Source organism: Clupea harengus, unplaced genomic scaffold (assembly GCF_900700415.2).
Source record: "Clupea harengus unplaced genomic scaffold, Ch_v2.0.2, whole genome shotgun sequence".
In the NCBI taxonomy this organism is placed as follows: Eukaryota; Metazoa; Chordata; class Actinopteri; order Clupeiformes; family Clupeidae; genus Clupea; species Clupea harengus.
This window is the reverse complement of record NW_024879693.1, coordinates 1,511-20,559: the sequence shown is the minus strand read 5'-3', so window position 1 is coordinate 20,559 and position 19,049 is coordinate 1,511. Positions and strand designations below refer to the sequence as shown.

At 41.6% G+C, this 19,049-nt stretch overlaps 1 protein-coding gene and 1 pseudogene across 1 annotated transcript; both read left to right on the top strand.

Moving 5' to 3' along the window:
• Positions 1-5,727: 5,727 nt before the first annotated feature.
• LOC122129898 lies at positions 5,728-8,907 on the top strand (annotated as a pseudogene).
• Positions 8,908-9,098: 191 nt separating this feature from the next.
• Positions 9,099-12,160, top strand: LOC122129899 (antigen WC1.1-like). The gene is made up of 4 exons (XM_042704629.1): positions 9,099-9,309; positions 10,685-10,999; positions 11,265-11,570; positions 11,943-12,160. Exons 1-4 carry the CDS (start codon positions 9,099-9,101, stop codon positions 12,158-12,160), a joined length of 1,050 nt encoding a protein of 349 aa, XP_042560563.1.
• Positions 12,161-19,049: the final 6,889 nt, after the last annotated feature.

The following is a 19,049-nucleotide window of genomic DNA, read 5'->3' as shown; positions in this document are numbered from 1 at the left end:
ACTTTGGCTATTGTATTGGGAAAGTAAACAGGTCAAAGTTTACTCCGTAACATCCACCTTCGGTGCACTGCCCTGCTATTGTTTCTGACATTACATGTGACAGGGCAACAGCCGAGTGATTCTTTTCCAAATTGAAACTGATTAAGACCTACCTGAGCAGCATGGGGCAGGAGAGGCTGAATGGGCTGGCTATCCTGTCCATTGAAAGAGCAAATCATGCATCACCACTTTTATGTTTGAAAGGCGTCGTTGGGCAAGTGTACTGTGCCTCTGGCTGTGCTCAGTCAGCTTGTAGGTCTTGACGTTCAGATTCTGCGCCTAAACTAGCTACCGTAAATCCTCAAATAGTGGCCGGGGCTTTTATTTACTTAGGTTGCACAGCGCACCGCCCTGTATTTCGGGCAGGCTTGTATTAGGGGCAGGCCTATATTTCTTACGGCTCTTCAGAGTGTTCAAAAAAGTTCCGTTGATTTGAATGGGGCACCCCAACGTTAGCAGGTCTGTCATTTCTTGATATTCACCACTGCGAAAAGTTAATGACCGCTGTCATTGGCAATTCTAATTCACATCTTTCATATCATTCTGCAAGAAGTCCGGTCATTTAACGTAGCGGAAAGTCATTGTAACTTGAAGTCAGCAAGTAATGGGTTGCTACGCAACACCTGGAACGTTAAAGTTCTATTAGCCTGAAGAACATCTTTTTCTTAGCGGAAATCACGAAACAGCAACAAAATCATTAAAAAGAGGTATTTTGGAGGAATGTCTTCTATCGTTTAGGCAAGTAACTGTATAATAACAAATTCGCTGAAACATTTCTTTTTTTATTGCAAACAGCCATGAAATTAGCCAACATGAGGAGAACATATATTTATGAAATGCATTCAATTAAATTAGGATGTCTGCTTTGTGCTGATGGACTGATTCTGGTAGGCTACAGTAAAATATGCTACCGGTACCTTTTTTTACCCCCGGCTTGTATTCGGGGCCCGGCCTTTATTTGTCCGTATCGACCACGCCCCCGGCTACTATCTGAAGCCCGGCCTCTAATTGAATCCCGGTCTTTATTTGAGGATTTACGGTATATCGTATCGTCTCGTCACATGACCAAATAGAGACTTGACATTGGCGAACAAGATACATATTACCCAGCAATCATCATTGCATATCTGTATATGACAAAAATAACAAATTAAATAAGAAATTATTCATTTAATTGAATCGGCTTTTTAATAGTTTCTCTAGTGTATCAGGGACGTGCGGTCAGGGGAGGCAGAGCCTGACCTGTCATCTTGAAAAGTGAAAAAATAAAAAAAATATAAAATAAAATAAATATTGATATTTCTCTACTAATCTGTGGTAAAGGTGTCATTTCTGCATGATTCCAATCATTTTTAGCATTTTTATAATAAACATCGCTGAATTCGCTGAATTTGCGCATGTCCTATTCAAATAGACGGGAGAAAACAAGGGACGTGCGGTCAGGTGAGGCACCATGTATTGTCTATGAGAGACAGGGCAGGCAGTGCCTCACCTAGGATTGCGCAATCGCTCCAAACTGGGTTTTGCGCATTCGTGCGCATGCGTAGAACCTTTGAGCTGAGCTCAAAACGCATTGAAAAATCATGTAGGTGAGGCACACAGTACCTCTGCCTCAATGAAGGGGGCGTGCGAGAGCGCACCTGTCGGGGTTATGCTGGGGAATGTTGCTCTTCTTCTACACTTCTACTTGACCTTGACGGCGAAAATGGAAGATTTTATTGCTAAGCTGAAGCAGTTCTCAAAACTGGACTTTCAGTCCAAACGTGAAATGATTAATAATGGGAGACCAATGCCAGAGCTAAAAGGTATGCTTCAAGCGACGGGACAGAAGATAACTCGATCGACTTCTCACATTCAAAGCCAAATTGCTTTGAACATGTTTGGAACCTCAAGAATAAATTTGGTTTTGAACTTACAGCGGCAGCTCCGTTGATTTCCCATTATTTCTCTTGGGATAGTTGTATGTCTATGTGAAGCCATTTAACCTCACACAAGTGGTTGTGATCACTTTGAACCCAAGACTGCTTTTTATTGGTGAGCTGATTTTGAGAAATTAAACTTAAATTGTAGGTAAGTTGTGTTTCCTGGTTGCAATGGTTATCCTGTTGCTACGTTAGCTAATTAGCTAGCTAAGGACACTTAATAACCTTACGAGTTAATCGGAAGAGTTCAATTTGCATGAAATGATAGCTTGTTATCTAGCTGATGTTATAGTCTCCTCGATTTAACTCTTAAAATTATAATGGGAAAAGGTAGAAACCTTTCGTAAGAAAGAGTTCATGTTCACGAGTTCATATTCATGAGTGCATAATATTTACACGTGAGTTCATCACAAGCTAGCAGCTGCCTACTGTATGCACCTTACCTATGTGTGTGTAAAGAATGCTGATATGAAAAACAACCAGTAGTCAATGTGAAAGCTGCCAATTGAATGGTGATCTTAGATACTCTATTGGGTTTATGTATTTGTAAATTTGACTCTGAAAGAGTCAGTGCCTCACCAGCCACGAACCTCAACGCACGTCACTGTAGTGTATGTACGATAAGCATATAATTGTGTTATAGATTGCTACTGACGATTTCCCCCTAAAAATTATGAAACCATGACAGAGACAGGTTTGCCATTTTGAGGGGAATATATAGCATAAGGTATCTCAGAAAGTCGATAGAAAAATCATCCTTGATCACTGTCGCATTAAACTAGCGACACTTTGACATCCATATGTTCGAAAACATTTAGAAAGCAGGGTTTTAGGCTTTGCCTACGAATCTTCAGCGCTGGCTGCATTGTCTAATTACGCCCCTGGCGCATATGCACATTTTCTAAGCACAGCACAGGTACACTCAATTAAAGCCATTAGCAAATGAACAAAATACACCTTTTTCAACCACAAATAAGAGATACATAACAGCGACTTCATGCAGAGGCTCTGGCTTAGGGGCCCCTTGAGCTCATGGGCCCCTGGACCAGGTAGGCCTGTTCGTTAATCCATCCCTGGACAGGGAGTAGAGATAACAATGCAGTTCTGGAATGTTTTTAGACACAAAATCTGTAAACAACTGACCCACACCTAATTACTGCAGAGTAACTGTAACTAAAAGTGTCAGGGTCGACCCCGGGTCGTTGGATCGGCAGACCAACGATTAACATAGTGAGCTAGTGAGGACCTAATTGCAGGATGTTGTTTACTTGCTTGTTTTCTCTTTATTTACAAAGCGGTGTTTCCGACAACAGAAATCCAGAAACACAGAAGATACATCCACAGGCAGCGGTAAATCCAAAAACACAGAAGATAAGGAAAATGGCAAAAGGCAATGAACTAAAGTGGCTACAAAAGTGTAGCTTTCAGGCGGACCTGAACAATAGCTACTAGAGGCGAAGCTTTATAACACTACTTGTCTTGGGAAAAGACTAACGACCCAATGACACGCACAGAAACTAGCCATGTATTTATACCCTGGCTAATAGACACAAGTGGTCAATCACTTAAACAGCGTGTAATGGGAAACAGGTGAGAGACACAATGACAACATAGGCACATGTGTACGCAAATAAGTCCATCATATTGTCCTTTGGCCACCATAGGCCGCCAATATCCCAAATTGTGGCAATCACTGCCCCAAATCGTGACAAGAAGGCCATCTGTGTTTTACAATCCAAAGATTCTTTGCCTGCAACTTAGAGCCTTACACACTGATGCCATTGGTTCAGAATTCACCAATAATACAATATAATGTTTCATTGAAATGAAAAAGTATTTATTTTTATTTGAATGAGGTATAAACAAATAAATGCAAAGCAACCTGATTATTACATCCTTTACCTTAAAATACATTTATTAAAAAGAATGAATCAATGACAACAGTACTATTTGTGTTTGCAAAGAAGTTTTCTCTGGCTGTTAGGACAGACTAGTTAGACAAACTAGTCTTAATCAAAATTTCTGTAAAAGCTTGTTCATAATGCTTATGATGAAATACTACAGTATGTCAGATTTTAACAAACAGTTTCAAACTGATGTGCCAATATTGCATCTGCTTGTGTATGTTTTAAAAACGTGATGTGAAAACAGCCCTAAACTTCGGTCTAAAACTAAAACAACAATGACTTTGTCTGAGATGTGGAACACTGGTCCACAATGTAGGCTACATAAATTGGCTTTTGTATTTAATTCTGTGGGCTTTAGTGCTCCTTTAGCAGTCTGAGGGCGAACAAAACGGAACAAGAACCCTAAAACAACCAGCCACAGTCCAATTAAGATGGCAGCATAGTAGCCTCTGACTAACCTATTTGGTGATGAGTTTATAGCCTATAGCAGTGTTTCTTTAACTTTTTCAGGCCAAGGACCACTTAGCCAATAAAAAAAAACTCGCAGACCATCTAACTAAATAGTATATCCCCGGAACAACAGGCTTCCTACCCAGACCTGGCACCAGACAATTGTTAGCGGCACGTGATTTTCGCGGGTGGGCACTCCTTTTTTATCGGTAGGCTAGTTATAGATATGACAATGCGCTAGGCAAAGCATCTGGAACCCTGCTCCATGCGTGACTTGGTTAAGTTACAAACTATAGTTCGCTCACAGCCTCATACTCCCATCACACACTCAGACACGCCAATGTATCACTAAACACCAATAAACACTACTATCATCATCAAATCTATTTAAGAGTGTTTACTGACTATGCGTACATGTTGCACAGCCTTTAGTTTTTTCATTTTCACTTCACACTATTTTTAGTGAATTTACGAAAGTTTGAATCTTCAATAGCTTTTTGGTCATGTGACCTATCATCATCAAATCTATTTAAGAGTGTTCAATGACTATGTATTCATGTTGCACAGCCTTTAGTTTTTTCATTTTCACTTCACACTATTTTCAGTGAATTTATGAAAGTCTGAATCTTCAATAGCTTAGCTACATAGTCATTGAACACTGTTAAATAGATTTGATGATGATAGGTCACATGACCAAAAAGCTATTGAAGTTTAAAAATTTCAAAAATTCACTAAAAATAGTGTGAAGTGAAAATGAAAAAACTAAAGGCTGTGCAACATGTACGCATAGTTAGTGAACACTCTGAAATAAATTTGAGGATGATAAGTCACATGACCAAAAAGCTATTGAAGTTTCAAATTTTCAAAAATTCACTGAAAATAGTGTGAGGTGAAAATAAAAAAACTAAAGGCTGTGCAACATGTATGCATAGTCAGTGAACACTCTGAAATAGATTTGATGATGATAGGTTACATGACCAAAAAGCTATTGAAGTTTGAAGATTTATTTTGAATTAAAACATTTTGTTACAACCTGATATGAAAATAAACAAAATAAAGGCTGTGCAATGTGTATGCATACATTTTGAACAGTTCAACATGATTTTTATGTTTTTAGTTCATGTTGTTGAAAAGCTATTGACTTTTGAAATTTTAAATGTGTAATTTGTTGATGGTCCCTAAACATACGGGTGTCCGAATGTCTGTTGAATATCAAACTTCCAACCAACTTTACCACGGTCCTGTCTTAAGCCACCGATCCATGACCTTCTTAATAGATTAGGCTACTCTTTAATAGATAGGCTTCTACTGACTGTGTTCTCTTCGTTCTGAGTTGTATGTTAGAAATGTCGCAATAATTTACTAGGGGATAGCTAGACAATTATTAATACAACGGACATGGTCCTACCATGAACAGATCGAAAGAATGGAATGATGGTGATTTAATCGGTTTAAAAAAAAAAGCTCTGAAGAAATAAATAAAACATGTTTAACTGATAAAATGTTAAAGGTTAACTGTTCAAATGTAGAAACAATGTTAAAGAGAAGTTATGAAGGCTATATGAGCGTGTCAACAAAACTCATACTGGCTCGGACCGAGCCATAAACAATCCCAGCCAATCAACAGAGACATTTCATATGTCAGAAAGATATTTATTAAACTCACCTAAAAGGACAACAATGACAAGTGGCGAGGGTTTAAAAGTTAAAATGGGTTTACACAGCATGTATTTCTGCTCTTACACATTTCATGTAAACTGCAGAAGTCAAACCGGTGGCCTCTACTCACTGCTCTGGGAGAGTGGAGCTGCTTAATAAAGGTCAGGGTTTAAATACACAACTAAACAAGGCTCAGGTGGAAACAACACCACAAAATGAAACAGTTCAGTAAAATCAGGAGTAAATGACATCTGATGGAAAGGAACAGATTCACAGTCCCAGAGTTCTGACAACTGCTAAATGAAAAAAGTATATTCATATTGAAATATATTAGTTGTGTTTACATGCATTATTATCTTCCCTTCAAATTCCCAGTTGAAATGAGAGCCAGACTGTCTAATGGCTCCAAATCCTGCTGAAATTTAAATATACTGTTTTTGATACATTTCAATATTTAAACATATCAATGCATGTAAAATTGTAGGAGTCAAACTGGTGGGCCGTTCTCATTGCTCTGGGAGAGTGGAGCTGCTTCATAAGGAGACCAGACACACAGTGTGTGATGCTGCGTTCGACTGGCAGGATGCAGAAGTGGTGTGTCGAGAGCTGGACTGTGGGGCTCCTGTAGAGGTGCTGGGAGCAGCTGCATTTGGAGAGGGAAAGGAACAGGTGTGGTCAGAGGAGATCCAGTGTGGAGGCAACGAGACTCAGATTCAACTCTGCCCAACATCTGCTCTGAATATCAACTGCTCACATGACAGGGATGTGAGCTTAGTTTGTACAGGTAACGTAAGAGTCCAATTATAAAAATGACAGAACTTTGTCCTCAATCTCATCTGCACTCACAGAAATAAAAAAATGACTTGTGGTGGTAGAAAAACCATCATTGATCTCCTTAAAAGACATGCCATATTAAAGCACTGTCCAGATTATTGTCTATGTGGCCTCTCTCTAGATCCTCTGAGGCTGGTGAATGGTAGCAGTCGCTGTTCTGGAAGAGTGGAGATTTATCATGCAGGAGAGTGGGGCTCAGTGTGTGGTAACGGATGGGACCTGCATGAGGCTGCAGTGGTGTGTAGAGAGCTGGGCTGTGGAGAGGCTATAGAAGCTCTTAATGCCATATTAAAGCACTGTCCAGATTATTGTCTATGTGGCCTCTCTCTAGATCCTCTGAGGCTGGTGAATGGTAGCAGTCGCTGTTCTGGAAGAGTGGAGATTTATCATGCAGGAGAGTGGGGCTCAGTGTGTGGTAACGGATGGGACCTGCATGAGGCTGCAGTGGTGTGTAGAGAGCTGGGCTGTGGAGAGGCTATAGAAGCTCTTAATGGTGCCTATTTTGGACCGGGGTCAGGAAGTATTTGGATGAGTGACGTGCAGTGTGTGGGGTCTGAGTCCACTCTGAAGGACTGCAGGTCACAAAGATGGGTTACAGAAAACTGTGGTCATCATCAGGATGCAGAAGTAATGTGCTCAGGTAGGTTAACTAAATGGTAATGGTAATTTTGTTAATTATTACACATGTCACATTGTTATAATATATCTACATTTAGAAAACATTTAAACAAATGGGTTTTTAGTAAGCATACACAGCTGAAATTTAAATGTACTATTTTTGATACATTTCAATATTTAAACATTCTCATGACAATAAATGTAAAATTGTAGGAGTCAAACTGGTGGGCTGTTCTCATTGCTCTGGGAGAGTGGAGCTGCTTCATAAGGAGACCAGACACACAGTGTGTGATGCTGCGTTTGACTGGCAGGATGCAGAGGTGGTGTGTCAAGAGCTGGGCTGTGGGGCTCCTGTAGAGGTGCTGGGAGCAGCTGCATTTGGAGAGGGAAAGGGCCAGGTGTGGTCAGAGGAGATCCAGTGTGGAGGCAACGAGACTCAGATTCACCTCTGCCCAACATCTCCTACACCCTCACACAACTGCTCTCACAAGCATGATGTTGGATTAGTTTGTACAGGTAACATAAGAGTCTAATTATAAAAATGACAGACCTTTATTTTCCTTTGTGAGTTAATTATCTAATCTATGAAACCTGGAAGCCATGATCATTTTTTTGCTTTTCCTTCAGATCTTGTGAGGTTGGTGAATGGCAGCAGTCGCTGTTCTGGGAGAGTGGAGGTTTATCATAAAGAAGAGTGGGGCACAGTGTGTGGTATTGATTGGAAAGAGTTTAATACGGCAGTCGTGTGTAAAGAGCTGGGGTGTGGTCATAATGTAGATACCAGGCAAGATACCTACTTTGGAGATGGAACAGGGAGAGTCCTGATGGCTGAGGTTGCTTGTGAGGGGTGGGAGACCAGACTTAAGGCCTGCCCTCATAAGGGATTGGGTGAACATACATGCCAACCTCACAACAGTGTTGAAATCATCTGCTCAGGTAAGGTGAACACAAGCTTGCAGAAGCTTTTAATTATGTAAAAAACGTATTTCAATTTCCATTATTGAAATTATCATTATTGTATGTCATACGATTGCATAATGCAAAGTGCTACTTATTTCCACACAGAACACAGAGCTCCCAGGCTTGTGAACGGTTCCCACCAGTGCTCTGGGAGAGTGGAGGTGGTCCACGGGATCACCTGGGGAACAGTGTGTGATGCTGCGTTTGACTGGCAGGATGCAGAGGTGGTGTGTCGAGAGCTGGACTGTGGGGCTCCTGTAGAGGTGCTGAGAGCAGCTGCATTTGGAGAGGGAAAGGGCCAGGTGTGGTCAGAGGAGATCCAGTGTGGAGGCAACGAGACTCAGATTCAACTCTGCCCAACATCTGCTCTGAATATCAACTGCTCACATGACAGGGATGTGGGCTTAGTTTGTTCTGGTAAGCCCATGTTCTTTTTAAAATTACTTTAATGCTTATTTCTTATTTTTATATACATTTTTTAACATATTTACACATACCACCTTACGACATGGTGTGATTTTGTGTTTTCATCATTTGGCTGCTACAAAGTTACCTGTTCACAAAGATAAAAACAAAGGCCTCCTCTCTGTCTCTGCCCTGCCCAGGATACACAGATGCCAGACTGGCAAATGGCACTGATTCCTGCTCGGGCTGAGTGGAGCTCAAGTACCTCAGCGAATGGGGCACAGTGTGTGATGCATCCTGGGATATGAATGCCTCCAGCGTGCTCTGCCATCAGTTGAACTGTGGGAGAGCTGTGGCTGTTGTAGGGGCAGAGTGGTTTGGTGAGGGGAGTGGAAGCATCTGGCCTGATGTGTTTGTGTGTGAGGGGAATGAAACTGGCCTCTCAGAATGTGGAATCTCCTGGTGGAGTCGAGCTGCATGCTCCCATAGACAGGATGCTGGAGTGATCTGCTCAGGTGAGCACATGAACTGCATGAATGGCCGTGTTGACATTGCTCAATGTAAACAATATGATCGGGTACCTGACTGAGTGCCATTTGTTCATCACCCTTATGTTGTGTTCGCAATATGGTTACACTTATGGTTGTTATTTTTATCTATTTTGACTGAAAGATTTCTAAAGATGTAAGTAATTGTCCTTATAATGATGTATCATAATAAAGTAAATTCACAACATACTTAACGAACATACAACTAGTGCAAATCTCAATCTCCTGATTATTATGTTATTACTATATTATTATTATGATTATTATTTTGAACAATGTATTTAAGATTTAACAACACACAAATATGGCTAAACTATCATATGCAGAATAAAATCTGTAATTTGACAACATAAATAACACTTGATGTGTGATTTATGACAAAAATGCACATCTAGTTATATTAGCACTCAAATGACTGCATTAAAGGTGACATTTGACAACGTTACCATTTATTTCCTCTCATATAACTCTGAGTTTTACAGACTTGGAATAAACTAAAGTATATTTGCAGGTTCATCCTTCCCTCTTCACAACGGGACGGTGCGCTTGTCTGGAAGGAGCCGTTGTGAGGGAGAGGTGGAGGTTCTATTTAGCCAGAGGTGGAGGAGAGTTCTGCTGGACTCCTGGAATAGGTCTGAAGCCTCCGTGGTGTGCAGACAGCTGGCATGCGGTTCTGCTGTTGGGTTCTCTGGTTCTGCTGAGACGGAGGGTGATGGGTGTGTCTCAGGGTTCCGATGTTCTGGACATGAAACTCATCTGGGAAACTGCAGTACTCCTCAGATGCTAAACTGCAGTTCTAGCCTGCACGTGACCATCGTCTGCTCAGGTGTGTACATCTCAAAGTCTGACAGTGATCCTGTAGCTGAACTGTATGTCAAACTGGGTTTCTTCTGCCTGCAGCTTATCCATCTGTCTCAGTGCCATTATCTGTACCAATCATGAACTGTCTCATTTAACCATAATCCACTCCACACATTGAGTGGTTACTACAGAAGATATTTATGAAAAGACACCAATGGTGTCATCAGTCATGTGCAGTTCCACACTTTTCACTTGGGATGTAAAGAAATGCCTTTCCCTGGCTTTAGTCTAACTTTTCCCATAAAGATGAACTCAACTGCTCTATGAATTTGCTACTAATATTGCTGTAGATCCACATCTATAAATAACCACTGGAAATATAGCTGGAAATACAGACGTTACTAACACGTGGATAACTCCAGGTACTTGTAAATAACAATAGCGTCAGCACAAAAGATCCAAATTGAGTTGTGAGCATTATCTAAACAAAATATCATATTGTCTCTATGCATCCAACATTCACCTCGTTTAATCATCTCAGGCCATCAGCCAGTTAGGTTGGTGGGATCTGGAGGAGATTGCGCCGGCCGGCTGGAGGTGTCACACAACGGCTCGTGGGGGACTGTGTGCGATGACTCCTGGGACATGGAGGATGCCCAGGTAGTGTGCAGACAGCTGCAGTGTGGCACCGCCCTCGGGGCTGAGGTACCTGCATCCTTTCATCCAGGAGACGTGCCCATCTGGCTGAGCGAGGTGGGCTGCGCAGGTGACGAGACGAGCCTGTGGGAGTGTCCCTCAGCAGGGTGGGGACGCCATGACTGCTCACACAAAGAGGATGTGTGGGTCACGTGCTCAGGTACAAACATACTGCTCACTCAGCTACATGTGTACCTTCAAGTGTTCATATCAGCTTCAAATGGATCACAGAGGTTTGAAAAACATCTATTTGGGTATATCACCAAATTATTTAATTCATCAATGTGTATTTGAAAAGATTCTCTTTTGGATAGTTAGAGCAGTTACAACTTGTAAGACAGGTGAATCTTTCTGTTGTTTAAAAGTATTGGCACTGTCATAGACAGAACTACTTTCATAAATAATATCTGTTGTCTTTGCCACAGAGTTCATTCAGCTGAGACAAAACACAGATGATTATGGACCGTGCAAAGGTGTTATAGAGGTCTATTACAGTGGCACCTGGGGGAAAATATGCTTCAATGACATGGACAAAGACACAGGCTCAGTGATTTGCCAACAGTTAGGCTGTGGAGGTTTTAAAAAGGTTGCAAAGCCCTTTGCAGTGGAGTCAACTAAAGGCCAGCGACTGAGCCCTCCCCGGTGTAGGAAGCATGATACACACCTTGAGCAGTGTAAACCTTTTCAGTGGGGACAATCCTGCAAGGAGGTTGCTGAACTTCATTGTACAGGTCAGAATTGGTCCCCTCTAAAGATATGCGTCTTCTAATTTGAATCAGTTTTGTAGTGTGCAGGCTCTATTTTTTATATTCATTTTCATATTTTAGGAAGTGGAAAAAATGTAGAAAGTGGAGAAAATTCTTCTATCCTACATGAAGTCATGGAATGTCCAGGTGGGACCAATGCCTTTGGTTTTCTATTGACCCTTTGAAATGAAACATTTGTCCATATATACACTGTGATATTTATCTTACTGTATTCTTTCACTAAACTGAGAGATATCTCTAATTACATATATACATCTAAAAAACACATATTATTAATATAATATTAATATAGGTTTAGAACATGAGGCTAGTTAGTGTCCCTCTCTTCTCTTCCAGGTGCTCCAGGGCTGAGGCTGGTGGGGGGTCTCACTCACTGCTCGGGGAGGGTGGAGGTGCTCCTGCAGGGAAAGTGGGGGACGGTGTGTGACGACTCCTGGGACGAGAAGGACGCCCAGGTGGTCTGCAGGCAGCTGGACTGTGGGGAGCCTGTGGATGTAGGGAGGAGCAGGGCAAATTTGGGAGGGGAAACGGCACCATCTGGCTGGACGAGGTGAACTGCACAGGCAATGAGCACCACCTGTTGGACTGCTGCCGCGCCCCTCTGAACCAGATTGACTGCACCCACAAGGAGGACGCCTGGGTCAACTGCACAGGTGGGGGAGCGCCAACATGCTGTAGATAGGCATCGACCGATATGCATTTTCCAGGGCTGATACCGATATTAACAAACTAATGGCTTAGGATGGGGAAGCACTGGGATTTCTTTGTAATTTAGCACTATTTAGCACCTTTGTTATTGTCCAAACAATATTCAGTTTCTATGCCAGGGATGCAACAGGGTGGAAAACCCTAAGAGATTCAAGGGAGGAAGTGCTGGACAGGGGCTCTGGATCCCTCCAGGCAGAACAGATTATTGAGAATCGTTTCAGGACTCCTGACAAGAGTCCAACATTTGTAGCTACAGCCATGTTCTGTTCTCTAGGGTGTCTGAGGCATATTCTCATTAATAAAACTCTAACTGAACTCTTCAGGGCCTCCATCTTCCACCCCCCGTCCTCCTGTCACCTCTGTAAGAACCACAGGTCGTCCATGTGAGGAGCCTGCAGGGTTTCCTGTCTCTCCAGCGGCCATAGCTTCTCTGGGGCTCCTGTTCCTGCTGCTGCTGGGGTCACTGGTTGTGCTGGTGGGGCAGAACAGGTCACTCAGGAGAGGTGCTGTAACATCTTAACATCTTCATATTTCAATAAGTGTTCTTCACATGATTTCTGCTTTTGTATGCCATATTTGACTGTCAAAGAATTTGTGTCAAATGACATATCGGTTTGAAAATGTATGCATTTGTCATGGTAAAGTAATTTAGACAGTAACTTAAGCTTTAATGTCATCAAATATAAAGCACTAATTGAATTGCAATGACCCAATGTAATATTAAGTATTACTGTATTAAATTATGCCATGTGGGTTTGTCACTCTTCCTACCCTACAGCTCTCTCCAAGAATAGACACATGGCACTAAGTGAAGCTGTCTATGAGGAGCTACAACCCAGACTGACCACAGCCGGCACCTCCAGAGGTCGTCAGAGAGGTGAGAGGCCATCAGGCTGGGTTTATGAGCACCTCAGACACACAAGCTGTACTCATAGCACTGAGACCAAGCATGCAGACAAGCAAACATGTACTGTATGACACATCACACATTGAGGACATGTTGCACTACTACTGTTGTGCATACTATTGGCAGAATGCCAGAATTAGCTCTCAGGTCTTTTGTACGTCCTACTGATAAGAATCAATAGAGAAGGTTGGAGTGAACCTCATTAGCGCTTCCTGTTGTAAGACTTGAAGCAGAAAACCACAACGGTCTCACAGCTGCATCAAACATGCAGCAGAGGAGCTGATGGGAAAGAGGAGGATCATAACTGCCAAACCACAGTGTGCACTCGTGGTGTTTGCAAGTACATGAGCAAATGAGCGTGAATGTACACACACTCATGCCTCTGTGCACGACTCAGTGTGTTGGTCTGTGTTTCATGATGTCCCTGCAGATATGCAAAACCAGTACACTGTGAGACTTGGTTTGCTTAGGTCACTGAATGTGACACAACTTTTGTATTTTCCCTCTGACAGGGCGCGTCCTGTCGGACGCTCAGAACTCTCGGTTTGAAGACGTGGAGGAGGATGAGAGGAGACCCGTCTCCGGTAAGGGGATGAGAGGGGGGGCTGCTGACTGACTCTTTGAAGGGCTCCTGTCGATGTCTGATGCAGGTCTGTCTTTACTTTTCCAGTTGCTTCTCTGAGCCGACGGTGGAGTACTATGATGATGTGACTACTGATGATATTGAGACCAACCTCGATGATATCTTGACAGGTGTGTGTTTTATGTGTTCAGTTGTTTGTTTTCTTTTCTGTGTTTTCTGTTTCTTTCTGTTTCTTTTACATACATTGAACTAATTGAAGGATAATAAAGGCATGAATGTATTACAGATGTACGAGACCAGTGGCGGCGCCAGGGGGGGGCTAGGGGGTGCTCTAGCTCCCCCTGGATTAGCTATAGCACCCCCATAGCACCCCCAAGAAAATAACAGTTTATGTATTATTGTTATTTAATTTCATTCTGCGTTATTTATTGTGTGATAATAATATTTAATTTACAAAATAAAATTATAACAGATTGAAATTAACAGATTGTTTTAGACACAGAGCAATCATTCTGTCATAACCTTTCACCCAATTTTCACGTCACATGCGTGAATGTTGACGTTACCGGACGGTTGAAGGAGAAAGCGAGCTAGTGCGTGGTAGTTAACATCAACATTGCATCGGTTTTTGCTACCTGATGTCCACGTTTGGAAGAACGATTAAGAAACGAGAGTGACGTATAAGAAGAAGAAATGCCAGGGGTATCTGGTGTGGATTTTTAAGGAAAAGAACGTTGTGGTCAAGGAGGTCAACCCTCCACTCCACCACTACTGAGGGTGCTAACCATGATGCTAGCAAGCATCAGTGACATAAGCATGAACGCTCAGGATGGTCCGAGAACACCAAAACTCCAGAAATATCCACCTCGCATGTTTGGAGTCCAACAAATTAGTTTTTGTAAAAGCTGGCTGGAACAGTTTGCGTAGTTGGAGTACAGTGTAACTAAGGTATTGTTAGCTGTGTAACATTAATGAATGCTGTCTGATTTGTTGCATGCATTGATTGCCCTGTGTCGCTGAAGACTCGTTTCGGATGATTAGCAACGAAGAGGCCCTTTTTTGCCGAAGATTTTGAAAATGTTTTGCCTTTTTCCTCTTTTTTTTGGAGCCGCCTTAAATACATCAGAGACTCTTTAGCCTAGGACAAGCAGTCTGTGTGCTAGGTATACATAAGGTTCTATGTGATTATTGATGATTGTGAACTGAAATAATATATACCTTTTTAACGCATTTCTGACTCTTTGACTGTTTTAGTTAATTCTATCTGCTATTCCAAGATTAATTTCACTCTGTCTGACATGGTAGGGGTCACCTGGCGCCCAACTTTAACCCTCACTACCACAAATGTTTTAAAGTAAGTTAAGTATTTGGGATTGCGGACTGTATAACATGCTGTAGGCCTATACATTTTGTCAGTGACCGTCGCAGTGACGGCTATGTGCGCGTCCGTCGGAAGTAGCCTAAATAATGATGATAATAATAATACAATCAGTTTGTTTAGCGCTTTTCATGGACCCCAAAGACGCTTTAGAGAGCAAACATGTAAACAAATGATAGACGATATGGTTAGGAGGTGTTATAGTAGAGAACCATGTGATACGCTAGCACCCTCACTAAAACGCCGAGCTCCCCCATAGCACCTGCAGAAAAAAATGTCTGGCGCCGCCACTGTACGAGACTTACCGTTTGGTTCAGGAGAAAAGGAGACAGACAAGCAGCCAGAGACGTACGATGATGTGGATGGTGTCACCATTGTGGAGAAGTCATGTGACGTGACTGGTGAGTGAGATCAAAAGCAGAACAGCAGATGGAGCAGAGACCGAGGCTGAGTTTGATCCTCAGTAAACGGGGACAAAAAAATGCAAAAGTGTTTATAAAAAAAACGTTTTGTTGTTTGATTAAAATCATATATATATATGCAAAAGACCAGTTACATTTTAGCAAAGGAACACTTTGGTATTTTAACTTTTATTCTGAAATAAGAATGTTGCATGCATCTTACATTTCTATGTTTGCATTGTCTTTTTTATTGGTGGATTAAAACTGTCCAACTGTCCTTCCACAGACTACGTCCTAGAGAACACAGGATATGATGATGTGGGGGACAATGTTGAGGGACTCCTCTCAGGTAGGGAGGACAGCCATGAGAGCAGGTCCTGGATCAGTGGGACTGATTGGTATTGCATCATGCCATGTAGAATGTAGAGCTGGAATGAGAGTTAACATTGAGCCAGTGGCTGGTGGAGTCTGATGGTTAATGAGAGGGTTGCTGTCAACAGAGTCTGTGAGAGAGGAGGGGCTGGAGTATTATGATGACATCATTACTGATGAGATCGACCCTACAATGACCAAGGGTGAGTCTGTATCTTCATTTTGTGAACTGTTATTCTATAGTGTATCCACAGAATGAACTTGCACATGAAAAAAAACAGAATCTCTCTGTAACAGTCTGTCTTAATGTGCATGACTGATGAATATTTATCTAATTTAAGGAATGGAGGAGACAAAGCCTGCCAATGAAGAAGAAGTGGAGTATTATGATGACATCACAAATGAGGAGAATGACCTTAAAATGACAACAGGTATGGGACTGTAATTTTTAATATTGATATCTCCTGAGCAAAATACAGTACTTAATTCTCACAAATGTATTGATCTATTAAGGAAGACAACTGCTATTGGGCTTCCCTTTTCTCGAAGTTGCTGTTGTTGTTGTTGTTTTAGTAACAATTGATGGTTTTAATATGATGGTTAATATTGTGTCATAAATTTCATTGCATTTTGATTATTCCTGAATGTCATTATTGCTATTGTTGTTTTATATAATGTTTTGTAAGTCACTTTGCACTAATGTGTCTGCTAAATACCTTAACCCAGGGGTCTTCAACCTTTTTCAGCCCAAGGACCCCTTGGCTGAGAGAGACGCTGAGCAGGGACCCCCACCCCCGCCGCCGCAAATTTGGGCCTGATATTCATATAATTTATTTGGAACTAAGTGTCAGTCACACACACACACTCCCCTACACATGTTTGAACAGAATTACAAATCATCTGTGACACACAACTAGTTTCAATGTATTCTGTTTACAGTGTTGTGCACGTTCACACCTCTCATGAACTAGTTCAAAGTTCAGTTCATACAAGTAAACATGAATCGTTCACGTTCATAGTTCACCATTTAAATTCTGAACTAGTTCATAGTTCAGTTCATTTTCATTTTTTTTTAAATTATTGCTAATTTTTCAGGAGGACATAATTTGCACAGAAAGATGAGATTTTTACTGTCGGAAACTTTATCAGACAGTGCGTAAAAATCCCGCACATAATAATAAGGTGGATCGGATGTAGGCCTACTCGCTGAGTCCGCGTCTCTGTTTTCGCCTTTCACTTGCCATTTTTATATTGACACCGAGAGCTGTTGCCTTGGAATACGTTGCTTGTTTGGTATACATGTGTGTGCGATGATTCATGGGTAATGTAGGGTCGAGTTAGTTGGTTTAGGTATCGCAGAAATTATACGGATACTGTTATAGAGGGGGTTCGGGAAATGTGTAATCACTGAGGGTCATCCGATTAGAATGGAAAAGAATGGAGACTTGGATATTCAGTTTGATTCTTCAGTCTTTGTATTGCATTAACAACAATGAATGGGATAAATTGTAGGTGGGTGTATGTTTATGTGTTTGTGTGTGTGTGTGTGTGTGTGTGTGTGTGTGTGTGTGTGTGTGTGTGTGTGTGTGTGTGTGTGTGTGTGTGTGTGTGAAAGTAAAGTACAAACAGAAAATATACATTAATACACAGCCCTGTAGTAGCCTACCATTTAAATAATGAATTATACAGGGAACTAAAGGTAATAATTTAACCTCTTCAGCAATGACATGCTACTGGCTTAATCTCAGATCAACAAGGGCATGTACACTAAATGAAAGACCGCTCAAAAGTTAGCATAGGTTAACCCTGTAACACTCGTATTTGTACATTAGCAGCTTATGCTAAGCGAGTTCACGAACAGTGCATCATGCTAGATTAATTAAGTGACAGTGCTCGTAACAATTATGAGAAAGCTAAACTATAACAAACACATAATGACAAGGTAGGCTACAAAGTCAAACTCACGTGTACATGGACGCACACAACTTCAAGAAAGTGCAACGTTCAATTATGTGAAAATATGCCCGAAGTTAACTGCTACTCCATCTAAATATGCCGTGAAGCGATATCAAAACATTGTACCGTGAGAAGTGGAGTCACATGACCAACGCAATTACCAAATATGGTCATTTACCGAAACATGGTCTGTCTGGGCAATTTAACAAATAATTACTATGGCCAACGACAGGTAGGCCTACTGAGGAACGACATGGTACAAGCATTCGATTTAGACAGCGTCTTTCCTCAGTAGAAGGAAAACGTTCAGTAATGTTTTAGCTAGACCTCAGATAATATGAACGTGTTCACCGTTCAAATTCATTATTTGTCATGAAGTTGCGTTCAGTTCATCGTTCTCATAAAAATGAACGTGTTCAATGAACGCGTTCATGCACAACACTGTCTGTTTATTATTGACATTTGTTCTCCCTTACAGTTAGTCGTCACTCTATATTCAATTAGGGAGGGACAAAGAATTGAGTAGCTTGAGAAGCTGAAGTATGGATGAAATATCTCATACCTAGTGAGAGATCTGACGTTTGAGAATTCATGATTCATGTTTTTGGCAACGACATTCTCCCTATGAAGCATGCAGTGCGTCATACATGGCTCTTGCACCGTCTGTGCACATCGCGACACATTTTGGCCAGGGTGTATCATGTTCATGGAAAAAATTGTCGATCACTTTGAAAATCTCTGAACTTTTTTTTACCTCCAGGCAGCTGCTTACAGAATCGAAATTCCTCCTGCATCTCATTTTGGTCGACAAATCACAAAAAAGCTAAAAGCTGAGCTTCGTTTGACACATCGGTGGATTAATCTAATTGTATTGCAAAATAATCTGCCTTCGGGAGTTTTGCGATTTATAGTGCCCTCACATCAGCTGCCAATTCAATTCAATAGGGCGGGCATTGGGATGCTTTTCAGTTTTTTTACGTACTCATCCTTCCCAAACATTGTTTTGCACATATCACTAGCTGTTGGCAATATTAAACGTTCCGCAATTATGTATGGCTGTTTGGTCTGAGCGACACGTAATGCAACTTGATAAGACGCTTTTAAAGCTAGCTCGCACACTTTGGCTGATTGTCTCATC